We start from the raw sequence: 25,278 nt of genomic DNA on the forward strand, positions 1-25,278 counted from the left end.
TAGCAATTTTCACCGGGTTATCTTCGCAGGCCGATCGCTTCAAATGGTAAATGCGGCACTCAGCTGCTGAAGGATGCCGATACAGATACAGATACAGATACACATACCGATACAGATACAGATACACTTTCCCCAAGACGACATATCCCACCCTGGGGCATCATCAGTGCACAACAACCCACACACACCCAACCGCCCCGCGGCTGACTGATGGATGTCCTGGCCGGAGGCATTTCCCTCTGTGCATAAGTAGCTGGGAAATTAACGCCGAAAAAGGACGAGAAATATTGGAGGGGCAGGGCGGAGCAGCTGTAGTGCGTGCAAAATGGCACAAATACCAAGGGGACAAAAAAAAGAAAAACAGGATGCTAAGACAGCGATTGATGCGTGACATGGAATGGGGAAGGCGGAGGAGGGGGCTGCTGAATTCCATTGAATGGTTATAAATTGAAAATGACTAAATGAAATGAGTAAATATTGACAGATTGACTGAAGTTGGCAGGCAAGGGCACTCGGCAATCATACCGCCCGCGATTTGGCCATGCAGTTTGACAAGGCTAATTTGTTGATTTGCTTCAATTTTGGCCACCACTCCACTACATCCACCCTGCTCTGTCCATTTCATCCGATCGCATCGTATCGGATCTAATCTCGTTATTTTTGTCATTAGCATTCGAGTTTTGTTCTGGTCGATTCCATTCCATTCCAGTCCAGTCCACTCATCCATGTCCATGTCTGTTTCGGTCAGCTGGAGGAGCATTGAGCAAAGTTTTTTGTGCTGCTAATGAGCTTAGACTTTTGGAGTGGGAGTGCCCGAAAATGAACGGAAGTAATTATAATGGCTGCTGACATGATTTTTGGCATTCTAATTGAATCGAGAGAGGGAGAGAGAGAGGTGGAGATAGAGATAGAGATAGAGAGCGTCCCATCTCAACTTTCGGGCACTTGCCAAGTGGCGATGGCAAGAAAAATGGTCTTCACTTCACAAAAATCCAATTTGGTCGAGAATGTCGAAAAGTAGCCAACGCATTTGTAATTATAAAATCTCTAGAGTTATTTTCAGATACGCAGATTTGTACACAATGCAGCTAAAAATATCGCAACAAAGGAATAAAGAATGGCTATCCTTGGGAATTCTGTGTGAGCTGAGCACATTCAATAAATTCGGTTTGGTTTGGTTTGCTTTGTTATGCGTTGTAACCAAGAAAATACATTTGTTGCGGTGAATTTCTATCTGGCCAATAAATGCACGCCATTGATGGTAATCAATGGCATAATCCGAAAAAATATTCTATTATAAGCCTACATCTATTCGTATTTAAATTCTCGGAAACGGAGCTCTATTGAATTACGTGCATATAAAGTCCACAAATCAAGAAATGAAAATCGGGTTTATAAAAATACATCAAAGGCAATCGAATAAATTATATTACAATTTCCATTGCTAACAGTGCGAATAAGCAATTTGGTAACTATGAAAAAAAGTGTTGCCTTCTTTTTGCGCTCCATTTTTATTTGTCGAAATTGCAGCAAATAAGAGGAAATATGTATTTCATGTATACGTTATATTATGCTGAAACAAAAAGTGTTGCCTATTTTTCGGGGCTAATATTGATAACCAGCAGCTAAGTAAGCCAAAGGGAGAATTTCATTTTAATTAACAATCAAAAAGGGAGATACAAAATATTTAGTTGTTTGAAATTCGTTAAAAGCCACAAATAATACATTGAATATTTCGAATGCCGCAAGCTTTAAACTTCCTGCAAATTGGCTTTAAAAGTCTTCAAATTAACCAATTCGGCTTATTCAATGATACCAATACCAAGTCCCCAAAAATACACCCATAAATAGACTCCCATATCGTTTTGCTGTAATAACAGACAGCATCAACATTTGCTCCCCCAATGCAATGCAATGAATACGTATACATTTACTAAGAAAATATAGGTTCAGCAAACCCAGTCACTGGGGTTTTAGCCAAGACATATGCCTCACGTCTGATCCCCCAGTTTATCCAGCAGCCAGCTTCCCCAACTAGACCTCCTCTATGGCATTGGCCGTATAATAAATCGAAGTCACGACAAATATAAATAATAAAATGTATTTTATTTTATTCCCATTGCCATGCCCCGCGTTTGCATTTCAACGTGCTTTTAGTACATAAATCTCGGGCTTAGTTGGCGGTCGGAAGCAAAAGCCCAAGCCCAATCCCAATCCCAATCCCAAACTCACACCCAAGCCCGAAAGTCCAGAGCAAAGGCAGTCGTCGCGTCGGGGGCAAATAAAATACGTAGAAAATAAAATAAAAAAATAAATAAAAGTAAATAAATAAAATAAAATAAAATGATATAAAGGGGCGCCTGAAACAACAGACACGAGTCGTGCGCATCAAAACCTATCCTATACCATTCGAGACCATTCCATTCCCTTTCATTTTGCTGTATGAATATTGTTTGTGCATATATGTATAATAAAAAATAAAAAACAAAAATGGCCAAAGAAAAAACAAAGAGTAAAGGAAGAAGTAACAATAACAAATCCAATATTAGATGGCTATAACAACAATGCGTTCAAGTATGAAGCAGGGGCGCCGAAAAGGGGGTCGAAAAGGGGAGTTACTGAGTTATTTTCGAAGGGGGGGCTGGCTCACTGGTACTGGCAGCTGGTGCCAAGCGAACCAAAGCAAAGTCTGATGTACACGTTTATGGCTATTTGCGATTTTGCCGAGCAGCAGCTCAATAAAAGCGACGAGTCGACTAGGAAGGGCCAAACCGAAAACAATGACAGACGATATACCCTGCACTGAGCAAATGCGATTAAAAACGCGCACTATGCGGTAAAATATATGATTTATCTAAATAAGCTATTTTCTATAATCATTTCAGTTTATAGATATATCTAAAGCTGTTGCCAGCATTTATGCAAATAAATTAAGCTTTTCTAAATACGATGTTTACCTGAATTCAACTGTAATGAGTCCTCCGAAAACAGTGATGATATAATCTGAAAATAAGAGAAAATATTAATATATTATATATTTTCGCTGGTTTAAAATTTACACTAGCACTAGTTGCCTGTCATCAGATTGGGCTTATATCACTTTAAAATGCATAGTACCAGCCCCCGTTTCGCGCAGTGTGCTACAATCGAAAGCAAGACGAGAACAAGCTGCGAGGGAGTGTTAACCATGGACAATGGCTCCCCTCCGTCGCGTGGAGTAGCTTATTCCGAGGTGATTTTAAAGGCATTAAGCGAAAGTGGCGGACAAAAGTCGTGTGGAATGGGGCGATTGTTCGGGCTGAAGTGGATAATCGTGAAATGATGCCACAATTACCTTTTCTCCACCTCCACCCCAAAAAACTGAGAACCGTGCCATAATCAAGAGCAATAAAACATAATAGGAACCTTTTCCCCGACCACTAATTTATTCAAAAGGGTCTTTGGAAAACTACTACTGCTCTTTCTTAACGAGCAGGGTTGCCACGCACACCAAGTGTTGCCAAGTGTACCCGAAAATGTTCTGCACTAACACCCAAAATCTAATTTATATCACGTTAATGAGCTTTTATGTCAAATTTTTGCGGGTTTGGCGGGGTTTGGGCAAAAGTTTTCCAAAAGGTCGATCCAATAAGTGGGGTATCCAAAGGCAGTGGCAAATAAATAATAAAAAAAAAAACAAAAACAAAAGGGCCTAGAAATGCGAGAAATGTTCGAAAAACTGTCCATTGTAAAAAGTTCGCCCATGGCTTATCAAACCAAATTTGTGGCAATAAAACGAAATGGTAGTGGAATGGCGAACACGGAACGACAGGATTTCGTGAGGAGATATTTCTGCCGAAAGGAGAAGAAGGAGAATGCCCCATGACTAAGCCAATAACCAAAAGGTTATTTAATATTTGGCAGTGGCGTGGCCCTAAAAAATACGAGAAAAAACACCCTTTCTTGGCTCCACGGCTCCACTGGTCCACATTTTTCACCGATTTTCCACCGCCCAGATTCTCCGCCAAATTCGAGCCAAGTTCGCACTTTTTCTTCCGCTCATTTTTCCGCTTTTGCCGCCAGAAAAAAAAATAAAGAAAAACATACACACACACACAAAACATCAAAGTCGGTGAAAGGCGCCGCCAAGGACGAGGGCGTGGCCAGACTTTCGCCCATTTTGCCCAACTTTTCCCTCTCTTATTTGTAGTTTATTTTGTTTCTCTTCTTTCGAGTTGAGTTGAGTTGGGTACTCCAGCAATCGACGGCCTGCGGCCAAATATTAAACAAATCTAAGCGAAACGTAACGAAACGCATTGCAAAGTTGTCAACTCGCTCCGATAACACGCCCCTCAATCCCCCGCAAAAGGAAAAAAAAAAAAGAGAAAGAAGAAATCCCCATCTCATCCGTAGTCCTATATCACCATCACCACCCCCTGGAAATCCCAACCTCCGGCAAGCCCACGGATTTTGTGTTTCGCTGCCTTTTGTTTGGCGGCAATGGGGAAAAACGAGAAAAAGGCAAAACATTCGCAAATTTAAATGCAAATTACCAGACAAAACTGATGAGCAAAGCCGGCGCAGCGGGGGAGGGGGGGAGTGCAAAAGTGTGTACAAAAGTATTGACAGTATAGAAAATAATGGCCTAAATAAAGCCCAAAACAGGTGCCTCTCACAATAAGCGGCTTGAAATGGAGAGGGATGCGAAAAAGTCTGGCTAAAAACGGCAGCATATGTCACGAAAAACTAAATCAGAAATTATTACGACACTTTAGTGGAAAATGTGACTCAAATAGCAGTTAATATGCGCAAATATACTGAATATTGCAGATTTTACAGTCATTTTAAAGAAGTTATTTAAGAAATATATGCATTTTATTTGATTATTTAGACTTAAGTGTTAGTATATATTATATAAAAGACAAGAGATCTAAGCTACTTTTACTATGTTTTATTACTTTACTTATTTTTCATATTTCAAATGACGTTTCTTGCCTTAAAATGTCAAAGGTCATCTCATCTACATTATCATTTTGAACGACTGAAGTTCAACTGGCAGTTGATATGCCTTACTTTTTATTGCCAGAGACAAATCTCGCCTCATTTGGAGCATTTCAGTGTGTTTAGAATAGCGATACATGATTACTCCCAGCTCGGTAGTTCTGCCACGCCCACCACCGCCCATATAAGCCCACCACACACACACACACACATGCGAAGCGAGTAGGCACATCAACAGGGGAAAAGACTTGCTGGCTCGGCACGCACATACGCAATATTTTGATGCGATTTTGTGGTTCGCCAAATGATTTCGCTGATGTTCATTCCACAGACCCCATTCGGATGTCGGGAGAGGAGGAGGGGTTTGTGGGCACCATGCCCACCCTTTAGCCCCTCAGAGGGCGTGGGGCTTTGGGAACAGGAGGGGGGCGGTGCAGAGCGACTGGCAAAGGGAGGAGCAGACTGGCACTGGGATTTGCTGCCATGTGACAACATGACAAAGTTCTCCGGCAACCAAGAGATTTGTACCGTTGTACCCCCTCACATTTGCCACCAGGTTTTCGCTCAGTGTTTACCCGCCATTAACCTCTACCATCGCTACCTCGCTACCCCCCTACCCACCTACCCCCCTCTGGGCCCATTCATGTTGGTCAGATCCCCATCGAGGTTTTTCCTGGCATTCGTTTGTTGCTGCGCCGTGAAAATCTGCGGTTCGCATCCCACTGAAAAGGGTCCTAGAGTCCTAGGGTGAATGCAAATTCAGCACACCTCCATTTGGTGACACAAATTTCGGGCTTTCATCTTCATGAATCCAAAACTGTTGGCCATTCCACTGGCATTAGTCATTGAACGAATATTTCAGTTAAAGGTAGCACGAAAAAAGCATTAAAAAACAGGCAATGAAAAAGTCGAATTGTCCAACTGAATATGATTGAAAAGCATATAAGGTATCTATAATATAGAGTTATGAAAAAGAATCTCCTTTTTTTTAATTCCATTTTATAAGTAATATTTTCGGAATGGGAATGATGAAAAGTATTAATAAATAATTGTTTATTTTGCATTGCTTAAATAAATAGCGATACTCCTCGCTATTTGACCTTCGCAGTTTTGTAAAATAAAAAACAAAAATAAAAAAGCGAGTGGGCGGTGGCCTAATCATTGAAAGCAACGACTTCCAAATGAGCTATTCCAGCATTATGAATGGCCGGGGCCATCAAGTGTAACTCCTTTATTTGTTTAGTACTCATAAATACGTGTTTCACTCGTTTCCATTCGAGGGTTCTGCATGCCAGCCACTCGCTGAATAAACAGAACATTCATTTGGTCCGCAGTCAAAGACAATTTCTGGGTGCCATAGTGGCCCATAACTCAGGCAACTGAATCAGCACTTGACTCTGCGACTCCGGACTTTGGGACTCCCGGACTTTAGGACTCTGACTTTGTCCTGTCCCTACTCAAAATTCACAAAAATTTATGCACTCCTCCGCTCTTATTATATACATATCTATATAGCCGCATTCATATATTCGCTATGTATGTATGTGTATCTGAACATTATTACATTTGAGCCCGACTGCTCTGCGCTTTGACCATATCCTTGGTGGTCTGGGGGGAAGGGGGGAAGGGGGGTAGGAGGGTAGGTCCCAAATTCCCAACTAACCAAGCGACAAACTTCATGACAGAACCTTTTTGCCCCTCAGCCCTTTTTCACACAGCTATTTACTTATGTGGGCGGTGTTGGCGTTGTAAATTTGCTAAAAATCGTGTGAGACACTGCGTTGAAATAAAAACGAAACGAAACGAAATTTATTATTTATTTATTTCGTTATCACTTTGTATGCGACTCAAAACCGAAAACCGCACAGTGGCCCGCACTCGCCTCCATGCGGAATGGCCCAGACTTTGGCCACAATGGGACTGGGCCACAAAAGTGACAGGGAGCAAAGCTAAGGCAAACCAATTGCTAGCCACCGAGGAAATAAAAGTAATAGTTCGCTATATATGGTGGTCGGGGGCGTTTAGGTGCTCCAAAGGGGGCGGCGGAGCGGGAGGGACTTCAGCTTGGCCATACTGGGCACGCATTTGCGATTAGAAAAAGGATACACGTAATTTTTTGTCCTACGTCCTTTTTTACGAGTTCTCGATCCGCTCGTAATAAAAGTGCGAACGTCGGTGGCAAGGTGACAAGTTAGCGGGTATTATTATGCCAAACGCTCACCGCCCCTCTGCCAACCCAAAAAAAAAAAAAAAAGGAAAAGAAAAAAAGGAAAGGGAAACGGAGAAAACTTTTCAACGACGACAAGCGCATTTACAATGGATTTGTTTTTGAATTGGAATTGGTTTTGCTTTCGGGTATTTTCGGTATTCCATATTGGATATTCCGTTTTGGATTACTCTCCACATTTCGGCGTCGAATGCACTTAGAGAATTGTTTGGGACCAATGACATGATGGGTGTGACCAAAGCTTGCACATAGTGTGACCCTCACAGTACAAAACTGTCGTTAATTAGTTTATTTTTGTAAGCTTCGCTTTAAGAGAAACTTAATTCCATTCGAAATTCCAAATCAACATCACTCTACTTTTTCTAAGCGTAATCTCATGCGTTATTCGCTTTGCCATAGGGTCGCATTGATGGCGATTTTAATGGCTTTGTCTGTGGCACTTCCACGGGGTTCCTTTTGGCCGGGGTCACCGGATTTCGGTGTGCGGGTCGGGTCAAATGCTACGTTGAGAGCAATGCTATAAGAAGTCTCGCTAGGCAGACAATGGCGCATACAAAAAAAAAAATGCGAATACTGTGGATAAATCAATGTTTGGTTATTACCGATAACGATTATTTGGGTCACAACCAGGGCAATTACTTGACAAAAAGTATACTAAGCGATTGATGCGGTTGGTTGGCTTCCCAAAGAAAGACTATTGATGAACCAAAAGGGGCAGGCATTAAAGAAGTCATTTATTGTGTTTAGTCGCTAGGATGGTATTTTCGTATTACATTGACACTCCAATTTAATGGTACTCTCTGTGAACTGATGTTGAACGTATCCAATTAAAATTGTTATGCACTATTTTGCGTTAGCTACAAAACAAGCAAACTATGCTAGATAAATTGCTAAAGGATGCTCCCTTTATCTTTCGATAAATATGCATACTGCAAAGTTGGTAATCAAGTGCAAATACTTTGACAATCACATTGTTAGTCACGCACCCGCCCCGCTAAGAGTTTTTCCATTTACCAGCTAACGCCCCTGACCCCACCACCACTTTTCCACCCCCCGCTGTTCGCCGCGATCCCCACTGCGAACTTGAAGCTTTAGCGTTGTGTCCAAAACTATTTGAGCGTCAAAAGTTTGCCTCAAATTACCGTCGCGCTACATAATTCAGGCAAACTTTGCCCGCCTCTCAACTGAAGCTAGAATGCAGATGCAGATGCTAAAGCCAAAAGCTGAACCTTCAGCCGCCAGATGAGCACTCAGAGAAATTAAAACATATCCTTTTGTTGAGGTGTAATGTCGTTATTACATCCTTAATGGCTTGTTTATACTTCAGCGCAGTAAACTAGGAGAAGTTAATTGTTTGAAATTATATTAAATATTTGTAGCTAGTCGAGCTTTAGCTTAAATTGATTTATACACGCAAATAGGTTCTTATCGCTAAGGAAATATTAGCATTATTTAATGACCTCTCAAGATAACTGAGTAGGTTCAATCCAAGTAATAATATATTCACATAAACTAAGCTCTACTAACGCAATTGCCGAAATAGCTCAGTTGGGAGAGCGTTAGACTGAAGATCTAAAGGTCCCCGGTTCAATCCCGGGTTTCGGCAATCCATTTTTTAATTATTTTATTTTGGCAAGTATATTTTTCATACCGAGATCTATTTCTCTTTATGGAAATAACTGCCTTTCCAGGTAATATTATCTCAATAACATCGTTAAATGTTATTTCAACCCACTTTCTTTTAATTATATTTGTAAATTGCGGCCTTTTGCATTCTTTTTTTCCAGTGGCAGCACATATTTTTTGCATACATTTTGCGGAGTCGCATTCGCTGGCTGATTAGCGCGACAGCCGGCAGTTGAGTTGGTTCAGTTTGCTCAGTTCGCTCAGTTTGTCAGCCGGTTTGGCGGCAGGGCGGCAACTTTGAGCTAAACGTGCCCACGCGGGGCCAAATGAAAAGTTTTCAATAAGCTAAACACTTCAAGCTGCCAGACAGAAGTATTTCAGACAGACAGACAAAAGGACAGAGCGACACTTCGACTTTAGACGCTAATGAATTCGAGCGTGGCGCATAAAAATGCAGCACAGTTTTTTGGCCAAAAAGAAACAAAAAAAAAGTAGAGACAGGCAGGCAGAGACAGAGAGCTAGCTGCAACTGGAAACTATGCATTTAATTGATTTCGAGTGTGCCTTAAGCAAATAGAACGAGTCCTTTTAGGATGTTCAAATGGTTCAAGGAAAATGCACACACACACACACACACACACACGCACACACTCAAACGAATGAGATCGTTGAGCGTCTTATGAAAATGTTTGCCTGACATTTGAGCTCTGGCAAACTATTTCGTGCTGCTCCCGCCAACCCAAATTGTTATGTGAGCTTAACTTAATTAGAAAAGGCTATAAAAACCCAAGTGGCATGTCCTGGAACGATGGAACAAGAGCTATTTAGATTTTATTACTTATTTCATTCCATAGGCTAATGATTAAGTTGAGCAAATGAATGGCAAAGGATATGAGCAGGAAACGATGAAAGAACTAAAACCACAAGAAAATAGTGGAATTTCGTTGAATAAAAAATCAATTCACTATCCACTTTAAATAGGCGAATATTTTAGTTAAGTACTCGGATTCAATGGGCATCAGCTCTGGAAGCTCATTCACATTGTCTAACTTCAATCCATTTCATCGGCGCCACGCAATTGCATCTCATTGGTTGCTATGCAAATAGCCATGCATTTAAATTAATCATACGCACTGTGTGCACGTCTGTGTTTGTGCAAAATAGGTACCGGTTAACGGCAGCCATGATTGTGTGCGTTAAGTTAAGGTTGTGCATGTGCAATTTGCAAGATTGCTTTGCCTGTGAAAACGGATGATCTGCATTCAATATCCCGAGGAGCCATCAAAAGGCAACGCTCAAGTGCCCAAGCACAGAGAGAAAATCTGTGACCTTTGTAACGAAAGTTATAAGCAACAACAAAATCTATATATGAAACATCATACATCATAATTAAATAAGAACGTTTTCGAAATGGCTTAACTTAAGTGAAAACTGACTTTTAATCTTAGACTAACCACGGCCATTAGTCCTTTTCTCCTGTGCACAGTGTTTGTAAGTTGCAAAAAATAAGGTTAAGAAATCGCTTGATACGCACACACATGCAAGTGGCGCCCTTACCTTAATTTATGTGCACACTTTCAGTTTGAGCAGCACTGAAAATGTGTAAATGTGTCCCGCTTTCGAAATATGCGTGTGTGTGTGTGTGCCTGTGTTTGTGTTTTTGCTGGTGTTTGTGTATATAAATCAGCCCGGGAAGAGGAAGTGCTTAGCTTAGCTTAGCTAAGCAAACTAGTTCCAGTCCGGCACACAACACCAACAATCGGAATCAAACTGAAACAAGCAAGTTTTCTAGCCCGCAGCCAGCAATATTGGTTGAAGCAAACAGTGACCCACACTGTGAGAAAAAAAGCAGCGTATATATTATTTATGATATTTATAGATAGCATATAGTAAGTATCATATAACATCGAAGCATGAGAGCAGATTGAAGTTTTCGATATAAGTAAGATGCAACTTACAAGATTTATTTTAGTGTCATTAATCAACAAGTAGTTATATTTATTATCGTAAGTGTACGAGTGCGTCTTGTCACATTTCGTTAGCCGTTTATAATGGCCAACATTTGTGTCAGTTGTTCTATAAATTCACGTTTAATACGCATTCATAATTATGAAGTGGGTATTCATGGCAAGCCAGCGGCCATTTTGGCATTTCGATAAATGGCCCCACCTATTTATGGGGATAATTAAAAAGGAGGATTTTTGCCGAGGCATTTAATTCCGGGCTTCGTTTTCATTTCTTCATCTTCTCTCCTTGCCATTTTCGTGCAGTGTTATTTGGGGTGCAAGGGGTTAAGCGGAAAGATAATCCAGAGACAAGACCCAGATCAGGCTATCTGCCATCCACTTAGGAACCTCCCTGCCCCCCTTGGCACTTCTTGGCCCGCTTTTCTTCGCTTTTAGCTGGTTTTCTTGGGGAGGAGTGGGGAGGGAAACGGCAGCAGTCGCCTTAACAAGCAGCTGGGCCTGACAACTGTTTGTTGCCCGATATTATTTCCAGCAGTTTTAGTCGCTTGTCGTGTGCAGGGCTATTACCATTAGTTGTTGCTGTTCTTGCTGCCACTTGACACTAAACGAAAATGAAACTGAAAATTGTTTGGACGAGCCGCAGGCGGCGACAGCCGTAAAACACAAGTAAACACGAAAGGAAAGACGATTGGCCAGGCTAAGCCGAAACCTGAATGTCCTTCAAGGACGAGACTCATGAGGATTTGGTATGGTCGTGGGCCATAATCATAATAATGTACCCGTGCCCCGAAAAACAACTCAAACTTTGCGACACACATCTGGGGCTTATAATTTGGATTATGTTCTCTGGGGGTTTCGAAAACAAAAGTGCACACAAAAGCCAATTGATGAAGGTAAACAACAAAGAAGTTTTCCTGCATTTTTTTTAATGGTCTCTATATATGATCCGTACCAAAAAAAAAAAAGGAGTTTTACCGCAAGGTAAACACGCCATAACCATTAAAAGTTCAACCTTTTGTTGTTTAGTTTTCATAGGAGACCAACGGAAAGGATAACTCCATCTTGTTTTTTAATAAATTAACTATCAGGGTTTCATAAGATGAACGCATTTTAACGACTTCAGTGACTTGAATTAAAAAGACAGGGCAATTCATCGAAATTAAACAACGTATAAAAGTCAAATTAATTTATAAAATAATCAAGTTCAATGAAAACTTTGAGCTGCATCATTTGTACATTGCCTCCCGGCGCATGGAGTTCATTTTTAATGTGTAAAATAGTATGATCCCCGTTGTTTCTCCCCCGAGTCCTGCCACAGTGCATATGCTCCGTTGTCCTGGGAAAATTGTTGTGGCAAGGCAGTTGGGGAATGTTTACAGTTTCGCAGCCACTTGAAAAAGTTCTCCACTGCCACTCCCCCGACATTTCGGCGACCGCCTCTTTTTCTCTCATGGCTTTTACTTGGCCAGGTTATTTATAGCTGTCGCTCGTTTGTTGTACGTATTTTTTAATAAGTTGTTTTTGCCTGTCGCTCGGTTTATATTTTGCATAAATTATGTCAGCCAGCCACCCACTCAACCCACTCCCGATTTCTCCCACTTTCTACCGCTTTCTCGCAGCGACAACACTTTAAAGTTTTAATGGCTCTCTGCCTAGGTTTCAGTGTATGTGCATGTTTGTTTGTTTGCCTGCTTGTGTTTTATTAATGAGCTGCGCCAAATTAAGTTTAATATGTGTGAGTTATCTGTGTGTTTGTTTGCCAGTTTGCATATTTAAATGTTGCACGTTGTCTGTCCCTTTCGCTCCTTAAGCCCCTCTTCCTTCTATACACGCAAAACAATTGTTGTCGTATATAAATCAAACATTCATACGAGGTGCAATGTGACCTTGTCTCAAATTGAGTACCATGGTGTGACCATCCAGCATGCATGCATGTATACCTGTAACTTACTGTGTATAGAGTGTCGCCAATTTCCAATGACATTTTCCCACCGTGTAGCATCTGTCATCTCTCTCCTTCTGCCACTGTCCATCTCTGTTTGACATTTATCATTTATAATTGTTTTGACTATGGCAAAGGGACTTCCGAGTCCGAGAATCTGTGACCGAAAACAGGCGGGAGGCGGTGGGAGAGGGCGGGGCGTGGGTGGTGGGTTAAAGGGATTCATGTAACGGTTTTCTTTGTGCATGCATATATTTTGACATTTTGACATGCATTAAATCAGTCAAGCGTAAGCCACTTTGAGCTCCTTCTTTGACTCTGCGGTGCACGCTCAGCTGCTCTAGTCCCGTCCCTTTCCTTTGAACTCGTTCCCTCTTGCTCTACCGCATAAGAGTCCTCTCTATCGCACACACACTCTCTATCCGTTCATCCATCCATCTATCCATCTCCATCTTCATCTGGGTCTTTTCGGGGCGCCAAGTTTTGGTGGCATGGCAAAAACCGCTGCCATGTATTTAAATGCGCACTTAAATTTTGAATGCAACTTGAGAGTTTTGAGTGCCACTGAATGACACGATATTGCACACATATATAGCTATATATCCTATATACTATTAACGATGTCGAACTGCCGGAGGGTCATTCACTCAAGTAATGGCAACCGGCGGCAAGGATTACGCTCCACTTTATTCGACTTTGATCTTATGGAGCTCGATCCGGTTTGATTTGCCCCCATCTTATCCACCTTGCACTTTTGAGTTCGGTTTGTGGTGAATGCAAAGGAAATTTGTGCCCACAGCGAAATATTTTGATTGTGGCATTAAGCAATAGTACATCTACTTAACTTGTCGATGATTTATTATGCATTTTAAGTAATTTTGCTTTAAATGCGTTACCATGGCCTTCGGTCACACTGCTGTCACGCATCTCTTGCTTTAAATTAGCTGACTTTAACCTTGGCTTAGAATTGGTATCAGAAATCTTTGAATATATCATAAATTAAACACATAAATTTATGATTAGGTTTGGCACAAGCATTTCAAGGCCAGTCTAGCTGGATAGATAAAAATCCCAATCCTTGTAATTTACGTTTTGACAATTGATCTCCTAGGCCAATTTCCTTGCTTTATCTGGCCGTTGGCTCCAGAGATTTACCATCTATATCTGCAGATCTTGTGCTCCTGGACACTCCCCATCCATTGCGACCAGAAATTTATGGCTCCTCCCGACAGACGCAGAGATTTGGCGCTGGGAGCAACAAACAGTTTACGGAAATTTATGTGGCCAGAAATTTGCACATGTTAATTGCTACAAAGCAGGGGGATGGCTGCCTGAATGGGTGGAATGGGTGCACTTCCATTGCCACTGCCACTGCTACTACCACTAGCATGACACCAACGGTAGCCAAGGCCGATAGCCGCCGTTGACGCCGAAAATGCTGCGAGTCCAGAATTTATGGATAAATTATCGAATTTATTTATTTTCGCCTCGTTGGTGTACGTTTCTCGGTTGTGTTTACTTTCAGATTTCTTTTAAATTTAGCTGCAACAATTTTTCATAATTTTGCCGCTGGCATAAATCAGCGATGGCGAAGACGGACGGACGTGGCAGAGTGGGGCACAACCATGTTTCTAGTCATTTGTTTTGGGCAACAGTTTTGCAGTCACCGCACGCAGGCGAAAGCGACACAGTTTTCCATCAGCCTGCCCCTATCCCCCCTTTCCTTTAGCCCCTAGCTTTTATTATTTTTTCCTGCCAACAAAAGCAGGCAGGGACCCAGAAGAAAATGTGGCCACGAGGCGGGGCGGGGTGCGGCGTGTGCGGGTGATTTTAGGGGGTGGCGCTTGGGGTCCACTTGGAAAAAAAAAAAAAACAAAATCAAAACGGGTACTCTTAATGTTTTAAGTGCGGGAGTTGAAATATTAATATTTTTAGCTGATGCTTTCAATTTATAAAGATTAAACCAATCCTCTTTTGTCTCTAACCAACTAGGTCATACTAATGAAAAATATAAAGCTAAAGCTCCTTGGCAGGCATGGTCACACTGCTCTTCGAATACGGAAATGCAGCCATTAGATGCATTCATTCTCCAGCTTTTCTTGCAGTGTGCAGTCTGAGCGTTAGCGAGAATGAGCGACGATGTCTGGCACAATTACGCCAGCAACAACAAGTGCAACAACGGGCAGCATCCTCAGCAGTACAAAAACAACAATAAGGCATAACGAATAACGAATAACGCAAACCCCCGACGGTCGTCGTTCCCGTTGTCGGTTATTACCGTTACTCTTTGGCGTCTTTAATTAAGGCGTGGGCAGCGGGCGAGGCAAAAATTTTAATTTGTTTGTAATTAATACGCCGAGGTTTTGGTCGCCTAGGCGATGAATGCATTGCAATGTATATTGGTCACTGGTCACTGGCCGACAATAAAACAGTCGCACCGTACGGAATGTGATACTCGAATGAATTAACTGCCGACACTTAAATGGCCCAAAATTACCTATGCAATCGTTTCGATTTAGTTTTCCTTTAATTAACTGTAATCACATTCGTTTTAAACGATTGCAGTGTGCATAGTTAATAGTTTATAGTTTATAATTTTCTAGCACTTTTAATTTAATTTATATATAATAAACTCTCCACTCACCTGATGCTGGCCTCTAAAATGCTTACGAATTTCCAACTGTTGCCAATGCTTATCCCCACTTTTGATAGGCGGGATCACAACAAGGATAATCACAACAATCGCTCTACCAGTTCAGTTAGTGCCACAATCCACGATTAACGGTATGCGATCTGCGCCGTTATAAATATCTAACGGCATTATGTAGCACACGATATATTTTCGAGAGGAAACCGCTAACAATGTTGTTGTTGTCGCTTCTGCTGCTGCTGCTGCCTATTTTGGCCATCGGGCAAAAACTGGCGGCGACGCCGCGTGCACGTGGTTTTGGCCTCTGTTTGGGCCATGGCTAAAACTGGGTCCTTCACGCAAGCGGGCGATTGAACTGGCTGGCTTACGCACGGACTTGTTTACTTCGGCACTCAAAAGCACTTGCAAAAAACAAAAACAAACAGCGTAGTTAACGACACAGTCGGCGCAGCGAACTACGCCAATTGGCTGGATATAATAACTGTAAAACGTTTCGCGAGTCGTCTCTCCAAGTTCTCTTTGTTTTATGGCGCCCTTTCATCCGCGGATCAACCGTAAAGCTTCGAATTTGGTAAACAACTAAGCCGTGCTGGCGCGCAGTGTGACCAGCTCTCGTTCGGGCGACGGTATTTCCGTGCCAGTGTTACCCCTGCTAGCAAGCCATGGCCTATCGGTGCGTGTCCCGGCTAAGCGCCTAGCTGCACTACCGCATGGTATGTTCGAAACGCGATCTCATGGCCGCACTAAAACGCGATTTACTTCAACTCGCGTTTCATTTTTACCCCATTGTTGTTGGTTTCGTTGTTGTTGTTGTTGTGCATATATCAATTAATGGTGCGCGAGGCAAAATAATCAGCCAGTGGACAAGCCCGCCCAACACCAGAGCCCCTGCCCCAGACCGCCAAACGCCGCAAAGGATTTACCGGCAGCGCAGTGGCAACCATGAACTTCCCACTGGCGAGCGTCAACAAGGATACGCTGCGGGCAGCCTGCAAGAAATGCGGCTACGCCGGTCACCTGACCTACCAATGCCGCAATTTTCTCAAGGTAAGCGCACCAATCGCATAGACCGCATGTTTACGTTGTTTTTATCCGCCGCTATCCGCTTTCCGGAACAGGTTGACCCCAACAAGGAGATTCTTCTGGATGTGGAAAGCACCAGCTCGGACTCGGAGCTGGACTACCTCACGCCGCTCACCGAACTGAGGGCCCAGGAGCTGAAGGGTGGCGCTGAGGTGCCGCCGCCACCGGAGCCAGCGGTGCTTCCCGCGGCAGGCAACCGGGACAGGAGCAAGGACAAGAGCCGCGACAGGCTCAAGGCGAAGAAGCGGGAAAGCGAGAGGGGAAGAGAAAGGGTGAAGGAGAAAGACAAGGAAAGGGAGAAGGGTAGCCGGAGCAAGGACAAGAAGCGTAGCCACTCCAAGCGCAGCCACAAGCTGACCGAGAAGGCCAAGGACAAGAAGTCGGTGCGGCATAAGAAGCATGTCAAGAAGAGGAGCCGGAAGCACAAAAAGACCACCACCACCAACAACAGCAGGAGCAACAGCAGCAGCGAGCTGGCCAAAACCAAAACAGGCAAGCGACCGAGCAGCGGCAGCACCAACAAGAAGTCAAAACGACGACGATCATCCTCCACCTCCAGCTCGGACTCGTCGTCATCGTCGTCGTCCTCCTCCTCCTCAGCAACCAGCAGCTCATCGTCGTCATCGAGCGATGATTCGAGTGATGACTCCTCCACGTCGAGCGAGTCGTCCGAATCCGATTCCAGCGACAACGAGGAGTCCAGCACCAGTGAATCGGATGAGTACGGGCGCAAGAAGAAGCGGCAGGGCAAGTACAAGCGCAAGTCCACGGACACGGCCATGCTGCGGCGCAAGAAGACCAAGGCGAAGCGGAAGCGTCACCGTGCCGGCGGATCCGGTGCTCCGACCGCCGGCAGCAGCTACCTGAGCAGCCTCAGCGACAGCAGCACCTACTGAGAAGGAAACAAGGATCAGCTGGACCAGCAAGAGAATCTAGATGTGGATCTGGATCAGCATCAGCATGGATACACAGCTGCCTCCCAAAGCACTCGCTCCGCAAACTAGCTCGCTTTCCATTTTAGCCGTATAAGCGTAAAGGAGTAGGACCGCCAGCCCGTCCTTTCCGCTCCTCACTTCCACAAAGAGACTGCCAGTTCCACTTCCAGCTCCAGGCCCCAAACAACTTCCCCATGAACTCTTCCCCCGGATTATGAGACGCAAACACTGGACCGTAGACTTGTCCCTATACCTTAAATTTCAGCACCGATGTGCTGCAAATACAACAAATTAGTTTGTACAAGAGGAAGTCGAAGTTTTTCATAATGGAGAGAGCAAAGCAATGGTTGCTATTAATTATAATCTTCCGCAACACATTTTATATCTCACATTTAGTAATAATAGTTGTAATAGATTAGAAAATCGCTTTGTAAATGAGCCCAATAACATGGCAATCTAATGACTTAAAGATAGCTAATAGTGTCTGGCTTGTATTTGTGGATATGTTACGCGACCTAACAAACAATTTAATACACTTTTCGATAGTAATACCGAACATACATATGAACGCCTACGCTAGGTGCTATAAGCGACCCGAGCTGGAGCTGGAGTCGCCCGCCTTCTGAAAGATTCGCAGCGCTTCCTGCAGTGCGGAAATGTGTCGCTGCATTTTGGCAATTTGCCGGGAAGACGTCTCGCAATTGCGACAATCGGCAGGGGAAGCAGCTGTGCTGAAGTCGGAATTCTGCTGCTGGCTGGCCAACAACAGCTGGGCATTCTGCGCCTTGAGCTCGCCATTCTGGACCAGTAGCTCCTCGCAAAGGGCGCACGCCGAGCAGCGCAGATCCTCCAGCGCCTGTTCGCGCGCCTTGAGGTTGCGCATTAGCGCTCGATTCTCCCGCTTGAAGTTGAGCAGCTTCTGCTCCAGCTCCAGCATCTCGTCCTCGCTGTCGCGTTCTAGCAGCGGATCACTGGGCTTCTCGGGCGCAACACTCGTCTGGCCGCCCATGCGATTCATGGCCTTCAGAATGGCGTCCATCTTGTGCTCCATCAGCGCACCAGAGGCACGCTGTTCGTCCAGATATTTGTCAAGTGTCGTCACAGCCAGCGGGGAATCGCTGCTCGGTGGAGCAGTGGCCACCGCCAGGGAGCTGGAACTGAGTTTCCTATGAGCATTTGACGAGCCTATGGGTCGCGGCAATGGCGTTACTATCACATCCTCGTTGGAAGGTGTCCCCGTTTCCCGTTCGGGTTCCTCATCGTCCGCCTTCTCCAGCGTTGGCAGCGTCACGCGGGAACGTGGTTGCGGCTGTGGCGGATTAGGCGTCGTCTTTGTAACCGATGCTTTAGTCCGGGTCTTGGATAAATCCTCGCGCGAAGGCGATGCCGAGCTGGAGGATGAGATCTCGCTGAGATAGTGTTCCACTGGCAGTTTGTTTTTGACCATAAACGTTACGAATTCCTTCTCATCCGGTTCCTTGTCGAATCGCAGGCTCCAGAAGCGCTGCTCGTCATCGTAGAACTGCAGATAGGACTCGCGCAGTATCGCCTTGCCGCCGCGCGGTGTCAACTGCAGCGTGGTCAGCACCTGGCTCTTACTCCGGTAGACAATCAGCTTGGTGGCCTCCATCTCGCCCAGAATCGAGAGGGCCAGGCCAACGCGTCCCACGTTCTCGCTGCTCTGATAGGCATGCACCACCTTGGCAATGGCCGTGTTCCATGCGGCAGGCGGTGAATCACCCGACTCCTGGGTGCTACTCCTGGTCATTGCCTGCGATTTCTTGGATCTGCCTGGCTGATAGCGCAAACTGGATGATTCGTTCGCCAGCGGACGATCGTCGTCCTCGAAGATCTGGCGCAAGTTGCGAGGACCCGATTCACTGGAGTTCATATATTTATATGTATATACTACTTGGCACATCCGAATCCCGTCCAGAAACAGACTCACCTTCGCAGCTTGTCGAAGAAGTCCTGATAGGACTGATCGTTGCCGATTTCCATGCCTATTTTTGCAGTCGCATCGAAAATGTTTAAATACATCAACTATTGTTCAGTTTGTTTTGACTGAAACAGCAAGTGTGACCAAGCGCCAAAACGGTGAAAACTTGTTTTCACCGCTAAATCGCTTTTAGGAAAATTATAAAATATTATAGCTAAATATTAATTCAAAATATTTAAACAAAAAAAAAAACATAAAATAAACATGTTTATACATATATATGTATAATATTGTCAACTATAATATAATATATATTCTAATTTTTAACGGCCGTTTCAATATAATTAATTCAATATAGTAAAACCAAATTGAACTTACTTCTTCATTCGAAACAATGAATTTTAAAAGTTGTAAGTATTGAGAAATCAATCATAACTTAAACAAACACTTAAACTTTATAGTCACGACCTGCTAATTTGACTGCTTATCACTTTCCTAAATCAATGTTTTTGTTTTTATTTCGATTCCAATTTCACCACCAGCGAAATGGTAATAAATATTTTCGGCCACTTGATTCGACATTTGTATTATTAGCGGTTGACCTCCTGGTCACGATGTGTTTTCCACTCCAAATCGCGAATGGAAAAACTGGCGGGTTGGCCCCCGCTATCAACCCAAATGATTGTTGTCAGTGGGAGAGATGGGCTGAGATTTCGAGAGAATTAAGATCTAGATGCTAGATCTTGATCTCTGCTCTCGGCAGATGCTTCCAGCATCGGAAAAGAAGTTGCTACACTACGTATACGCACCCACAGCCAAGGTTCGTCTTGCTGAATTCGCTGGATTCGTATTTCACAATAGACATTGGTCCGCCAACCTTACCAAGGCCATTCAAGGAATCAGCAGCAGCACACTGCAAAAAAAGGGTAGTTCTTGCAGATTAACAATGAAATTAATTAGGATATAAGTCATATACATATATGTATTATTTCTTAAATATCTTGTCTTAAAGCTGGATATGATTTTTCGACCTATCAAATGGCAGTCTTAAGTTATTATTATTATTCCAAATTTCGTTCTGTGCCGCCAACGACGCAGTTGCTCTCGATCTTGATGCCTTGATAAGCGGGAGAGCGCATCATTTACCACTTGTTCAAGTGCGTTCATCGGCGAAATTGCGGCGATAAGCTGCGATCCGGAGCGCTATAAAGTGGCCAGCAGCCCGGCAAGCGTTTCAGTCCGATCTTGGCCAGCCACCGAGAGACAGCCCATAAACACCAACTCCCATTACCGACACAGCACCGAACAGTAATACCCATTCCACCTGGCACAGCGGATTAGACAGCAGAAGGCGATAAGGCAGTCGTAAACACAGAGATCTGGTTACGTAAACAGGGAACAAAGACCATGGAGGTACCACCGCCACTTGTACTCAAGCGACCGCTCTATGTGCCCAGCAAGACGCTGATGGGGCCCGGACCCTCCAACTGCTCCCATCGCGTCCTGGAGGCCATGAGCAATCCGGTGCTGGGTCACATGCATCCCGAGTGCCTGCAGGTACATATCTTCTTAATACTACAAAAGTGCAAGCGAGATTCAGTTCAATACTCGAATTGTATCGAAAAGTTAAGCCCGAATCCCTATACTCATGGGCCGCACTGTACCTTATCTGAACGAAGTGAAACATTGAGATACATTTGCTGAGCTGGGTCAGAGATCTGTGGGCTAGCAGTCGAGTGAAACCAGCACATCTCTTATACTTTATAGCAATCTAATATTACTGATCCCCCCATGGATTGAGCTATTCCCACTGGGCATGGGCAATCCTCGACATGTTTGTATATTAATCTCTGGTATATCTGCAGATCATGGACGAGGTGAAGGAGGGCATCAAGTACATCTTCCAGACCCTCAACGATGCCACCATGTGCATCAGCGGTGCCGGCCACTCGGGCATGGAGGCCGCTCTGTGCAATCTGATCGAGGATGGCGATGTGGTGCTCATGGGCATCACGGGCGTCTGGGGTCATCGGGCCGGGGATATGGCCCGTCGCTATGGCGCCGAAGTTCACTACGTGGAGGCGAGTTTCGGCCGGGCACTCTCGCACGAGGAGATCACATTCGCCTTCGAGGCGCATCGCCCCAAGGTGTTCTTCATTGCCCAGGGTGACTCCTCCACCGGCATTATCCAGCAGAATATCCGTGAGCTGGGCGAACTGTGCCGCAAGTACGATTGCTTCCTCATCGTCGACACGGTGGCTTCGCTCGGCGGCACCGAGTTCCTCATGGACGAGTGGAAGGTGGATGTGGCGTACACGGGTTCACAGAAATCGCTCGGCGGTCCCGCCGGTCTTACGCCCATTTCGTTCAGCAAGCGTGCTTTAACCCGCATCCGCAAGCGAAAGACCAAGCCGAAGGTTTACTACTTCGACATCCTGCTGATTGGTCAGTACTGGGGTTGCTATGGCACTCCGCGGATCTATCACCACACCATATCATCCACCCTGCTCTACGGATTGCGTGAGGCACTGGCCCACTTTTGCGCCGTCGGCCTGAAGGCGGTGGTGCGTCGCCACCAGGAGTGCTCCAAGCGTCTGCAGCTGGGCATCGAGGAGCTGGGTCTGGAGATGTTCGTGTCGCGCGAGGACGAGCGTCTGCCCACGGTGAACACGATTAAGGTGCCCTTTGGCGTCGACTGGAAAAAGGTGGCCGAGTACGCGATGCGCAAGTGAGTATTGTAGTTCAGGACTCGAATCCTCATTAAAGATCCGTATTGAATCCTTTCTTTTTTTGCAGGTACAGCGTTGAGGTTAGCGGCGGTCTGGGTCCCACGGTGGAGCACGTCTTCCGTATCGGCTTGATGGGCGAGAACGCCACCGTGGAGCGCGTGGACATGGTGCTCAGCATCCTGAACGAGGCCATCCAGAGCAGCAAGCTGGGGATCAAGACGGATCTCTCGAAAATATAACAAACCGTTGGCCTGCTCCTATCACTAGTTATAAAATAAAAACAAATATGGAAAACTAAATGTACTTTATGTCTTTTGTTTGCTTAAGTGTTTGAAACATATGGCATGTCTAATTTGTTGCCATCTAGAGAGGAATGGGACAAAGAAGCGGAAGTTGGCCAAATTCAAGATAGAACAGTTCTCATCCCACTGGCACAACTTCCCGATCCAATTGCTGGGCTATTGGCGGAAAACAAAGTGCGTGATGGGCATGGATACATCTTAGATTTATTAAATCCAAGCCGACGCCAAATCATCGACTCATCCAAAAGCACTCTCACAGGCACTTAGATTAAAAAAAAAAAACAAAAAAAATTGTACACTTAAAAGTTTATTAGTTATCAAATTCAGTGAGCATGGCCCAACTAATTTCATCCATGTGTACTTAAAAGTCTCCACCATCGGACCGGACCGGCTTCAGATTGAATTAACCCTGCTTCTGGGCAAGCTCGCGTGCCTTGGCGCGCTCCAGCTTGGAGATGCGGGCCAGACTCTTGGAGCCAAGGATGCCACCGCCCCAGTGGCGACGGATCTCCTCGTGGCGCTCGTTGAAGTTGGTCTTCACAGCCTCCAGGACCTTGCCGAAGTTGGCCTTGTCGTTGTTATCGACGGTGGTCAGGGCGAGGGTGGTGCAGGTCTTGCGGCGCACCAGGCGACCCAGACGAGCCTTGCCCTTCACAATGCAGTAGGGCACGCCCATCTTGCGGCAGAGGGCGGGCAGGAAGAGCACCAGCTGGAATGGAAATGAACGCGTTAATCAATTGTCGTCTAGGAAAACCACGTGGTTGTGCGATTGCGCATGGTGCCATCAAGATGCCCTCAATTCTTAAAATGTAAACCTAATCCTTGGTTTAGCCTTTAACTAATCCAAAGATTAAGCCATACTCTTAGCAAAGAACTAAGGCGTCAGGAGTCAAATTTCTACATGGAAGCGACCGACTTCGCCGGAGCAGGATGACCTGTCAGCCGCCGGAAGCGAGAAGCCTTGAGTTGAAGAAATTGTTTCATCATCGCAACGTGACTGAGAACCATGGGTAATTGCAAGTTGGCAAGGCACAAGTGGATGTGCAAGCTTTCAGAACTAAACTCACCTCCAGAGGATCAACATCGTGGGCAATGACCACCAGTTGGGCCTTCTTCTGCTCGATCAGCTTGGTGACCGTGTTGGTACCGGCGGACACATAGCTGGGCTTCTTCTTGGGCTCCACATCCTTGCCCTTGGCCTTAGCCTCGGCGATCTTCTTCAGGCGCAGCTTCTTGGCCAGCGGCGACTCGGGGCGGTACTTCTCCAGCAGCTTGAACAGCTTCACGGCGGTGGTCTTGTCCAGAGTCTGGCTGAACTGGTGGATTGGTGGTGGGACCTTCAGGCGCTTCTGGAGCACAGCCTTTTGACGCTGCACCCGGATGTATTTGGGCCAGCGAACGAAACGGGACAGATCGCGCTTGGGCTGCACATTCTGGCCTGCAAAGTGAGAGAATATATATTATATCAAATTGAGCAAATATGTTAGGAATTCCGCTGGAATATTCATATATACATATATGTATGTATATATATGTGCACTTACCGATTCCGAAGTTCTTGGTACGCTTCTCGAACAGCTGGTTAACAACCTTCTTGACCACGGGCTTCTTGACAGCCAGAGGAGCGGGAGCCACCTTCTTGGTCACTGGCTTCTTCTTTGGCCTGGGCTGTAATCGCAATGAAGCACTCATTAGGTTAATTAAACAACAAATTTATGCCGATAACTCACCTTCTTGACAACCATTTTCAAGCGGTTTTAAAGTTTGCTACCGAAATAAGCAGTTGCTAAAACGGAATGAGCACATTAATACGTTTTAAACTTTGGTAAAGTTAATAAGAAAACACGCAAAACTTCAGCGACCAGCAAAACACGTGCATGAAATATGTAAGTACGAAAAAAAAAACCATGTTGCTTGCGTGTGTGTGTGTGTGCGTGATAAATGGGTGTAAACAACACACGTTTTTCGCAGATTTTCTGAATAAATATACTTCGTTTTCATTAAATTGAAGTAATTTTACTTTCATATTGGTAATTTTAAAGTTTTTAGGTTTCTTTATCAACACTTTAACACTCACACACACATACACCTGCCCCAACACATGCACAAAAACATGCCGCAACGCACATTTTTGTTCAAATGCGTTGGAATTTGGCAATTTCACTACAAAAAAAAGGTTTTCGGAGTACATTATGTACTTCACGTGTTGTTTACACTTTGTTCTTTCAAGTGGCACATTTTTATACGGCTTTGGTAGCCCACAGAAAAAAAAATTATACAAAAAATATGGTTTTGCACACATTTTCGCCGGCCGCGTAGTTTTTGGGTGAATTTCTGGAATTGTGGGCTTTACCTGTGATAAGCACGACCACGAACGTATCGAAATACTCGCTGCAAGTAAATAAAAGATTGGTTTTTAGCACAAATTTCAGGACTGCTCGCTAGGCACATGCACTCACCGGAAACGTGGAACGAAAAAGAAAGGAAGTGGCAGTTCCAGTGTTGGAAATCGAGTAGATTCGAGGTGACCGTTCCACATTTGCACCGAAAAGACAAAAGAGGCTGATAATACCGATAAACCGAGGTGCGAAACCATGCTTACTCTTAGCAGAGACTCACTTCATTTATGTTTTATATATATTAAGGTACATCAGACATGTTAAAAATCAATGTTATTTAAGCAGAAGTTTTTCGAATAGGCCAGCGCTTGAAAATGAGCCAAGGCGTCGCTCAGGATACCATTCGTTTACTTAAAAAATAATATTTGTAGCATTCCATCTTATCTAGGACACACACCACAAATGTGATCGTTACAGCAAAGACATGCTCCAATTACGAATTCTTTAAAAGTGACCAAGTTGAGTTACCAAAAAATAAGAAAAAGAAATACGAAATAGA

The 25,278-nt window shown here is 44.5% G+C and overlaps 5 protein-coding genes and 1 non-coding gene across 6 annotated transcripts in view; 3 read left to right on the top strand and 3 right to left on the bottom strand.

Moving 5' to 3' along the window:
* LOC117147132 overlaps nt 1-15,981 on the bottom strand; it is an 86,770-nt gene extending 70,789 nt beyond the window's left edge. The window contains exons 1-2 of the mRNA XM_033313910.1: nt 15,387-15,981; nt 2,958-3,003 (exon numbers count right to left, since the gene is read on the bottom strand). The gene's annotated coding sequence lies outside the window, so the exon portion shown is untranslated. The remainder of the gene's footprint in view (nt 1-2,957; nt 3,004-15,386) is intronic.
* Trnaf-gaa lies at nt 8,741-8,813 on the top strand. The gene has a single exon. It is a non-coding gene; the product is annotated as a tRNA-Phe (tRNA).
* Nucleotides 15,982-16,117: 136 nt separating the features above from the next.
* Nucleotides 16,118-17,883, top strand: LOC117147138 (uncharacterized protein DDB_G0271670). Its single transcript, XM_033313917.1, has 2 exons — nt 16,118-16,439; nt 16,511-17,883. The coding sequence occupies exons 1-2, from the start codon at nt 16,335-16,337 to the stop codon at nt 17,369-17,371; spliced, it is 966 nt and encodes a 321-aa protein (XP_033169808.1). The 5' UTR covers nt 16,118-16,334; the 3' UTR covers nt 17,372-17,883.
* On the bottom strand, nt 17,875-19,492 carry LOC117147136. Its single transcript, XM_033313914.1, has 2 exons — nt 19,359-19,492; nt 17,875-19,290 (listed from the first exon to the last, which is right to left on the bottom strand). Exons 1-2 carry the CDS (start codon nt 19,448-19,450, stop codon nt 17,994-17,996), a joined length of 1,389 nt encoding a protein of 462 aa, XP_033169805.1. The 5' UTR covers nt 19,451-19,492; the 3' UTR covers nt 17,875-17,993.
* Nucleotides 19,493-20,570: 1,078 nt separating this feature from the next.
* On the top strand, nt 20,571-22,377 carry LOC117147137 (serine--pyruvate aminotransferase, mitochondrial). The gene is made up of 3 exons (XM_033313916.1): nt 20,571-20,906; nt 21,215-22,077; nt 22,146-22,377. The coding sequence occupies exons 1-3, from the start codon at nt 20,757-20,759 to the stop codon at nt 22,315-22,317; spliced, it is 1,185 nt and encodes a 394-aa protein (XP_033169807.1). The 5' UTR covers nt 20,571-20,756; the 3' UTR covers nt 22,318-22,377.
* A 294-nt stretch (nt 22,378-22,671) lies between these two features.
* LOC117147140 (60S ribosomal protein L7a) lies at nt 22,672-24,860 on the bottom strand. The gene is made up of 6 exons (XM_033313919.1): nt 24,840-24,860; nt 24,734-24,771; nt 24,111-24,166; nt 23,925-24,048; nt 23,448-23,818; nt 22,672-23,089 (listed from the first exon to the last, which is right to left on the bottom strand). Exons 3-6 carry the CDS (start codon nt 24,123-24,125, stop codon nt 22,784-22,786), a joined length of 816 nt encoding a protein of 271 aa, XP_033169810.1. The 5' UTR covers nt 24,126-24,166; nt 24,734-24,771; nt 24,840-24,860; the 3' UTR covers nt 22,672-22,783.
* Between the last annotated feature and the right edge of the window lie 418 nt (nt 24,861-25,278).

Source organism: Drosophila mauritiana, chromosome X (assembly GCF_004382145.1).
Source record: "Drosophila mauritiana strain mau12 chromosome X, ASM438214v1, whole genome shotgun sequence".
Taxonomy (NCBI): domain Eukaryota; kingdom Metazoa; phylum Arthropoda; class Insecta; order Diptera; family Drosophilidae; genus Drosophila; species Drosophila mauritiana.

What these genes read in the sequence shown, in the direction of transcription:
- LOC117147138 (XM_033313917.1), top strand. Translation starts at nt 16,335, where the DNA reads ATGAACTTCCCACTGGCGAGCGTCAACAAGGATACGCTGCGGGCAGCC. An exon ending in AATGCCGCAATTTTCTCAAG is followed by an intron (nt 16,440 to 16,510) that starts GTAAGCGCACCA and finishes TTTCCGGAACAG; the next exon opens with GTTGACCCCAACAAGGAGAT.
- LOC117147136 (XM_033313914.1), bottom strand. Translation starts at nt 19,450, where the DNA reads ATGTATTTAAACATTTTCGATGCGACTGCAAAAATAGGCATGGAAATC. An exon ending in TTCTTCGACAAGCTGCGAAG is followed by an intron (nt 19,291 to 19,358) that starts GTGAGTCTGTTT and finishes TATGAACTCCAG; the next exon opens with TGAATCGGGTCCTCGCAACT.
- LOC117147137 (XM_033313916.1), top strand. Translation starts at nt 20,757, where the DNA reads ATGGAGGTACCACCGCCACTTGTACTCAAGCGACCGCTCTATGTGCCC. An exon ending in TGCATCCCGAGTGCCTGCAG is followed by an intron (nt 20,907 to 21,214) that starts GTACATATCTTC and finishes GTATATCTGCAG; the next exon opens with ATCATGGACGAGGTGAAGGA. An exon ending in GCCGAGTACGCGATGCGCAA is followed by an intron (nt 22,078 to 22,145) that starts GTGAGTATTGTA and finishes CTTTTTTTGCAG; the next exon opens with GTACAGCGTTGAGGTTAGCG.
- LOC117147140 (XM_033313919.1), bottom strand. An exon ending in TACCAAGAACTTCGGAATCG is followed by an intron (nt 23,819 to 23,924) that starts GTAAGTGCACAT and finishes CTCACTTTGCAG; the next exon opens with GCCAGAATGTGCAGCCCAAG. An exon ending in ACGATGTTGATCCTCTGGAG is followed by an intron (nt 23,090 to 23,447) that starts GTGAGTTTAGTT and finishes TTTCCATTCCAG; the next exon opens with CTGGTGCTCTTCCTGCCCGC.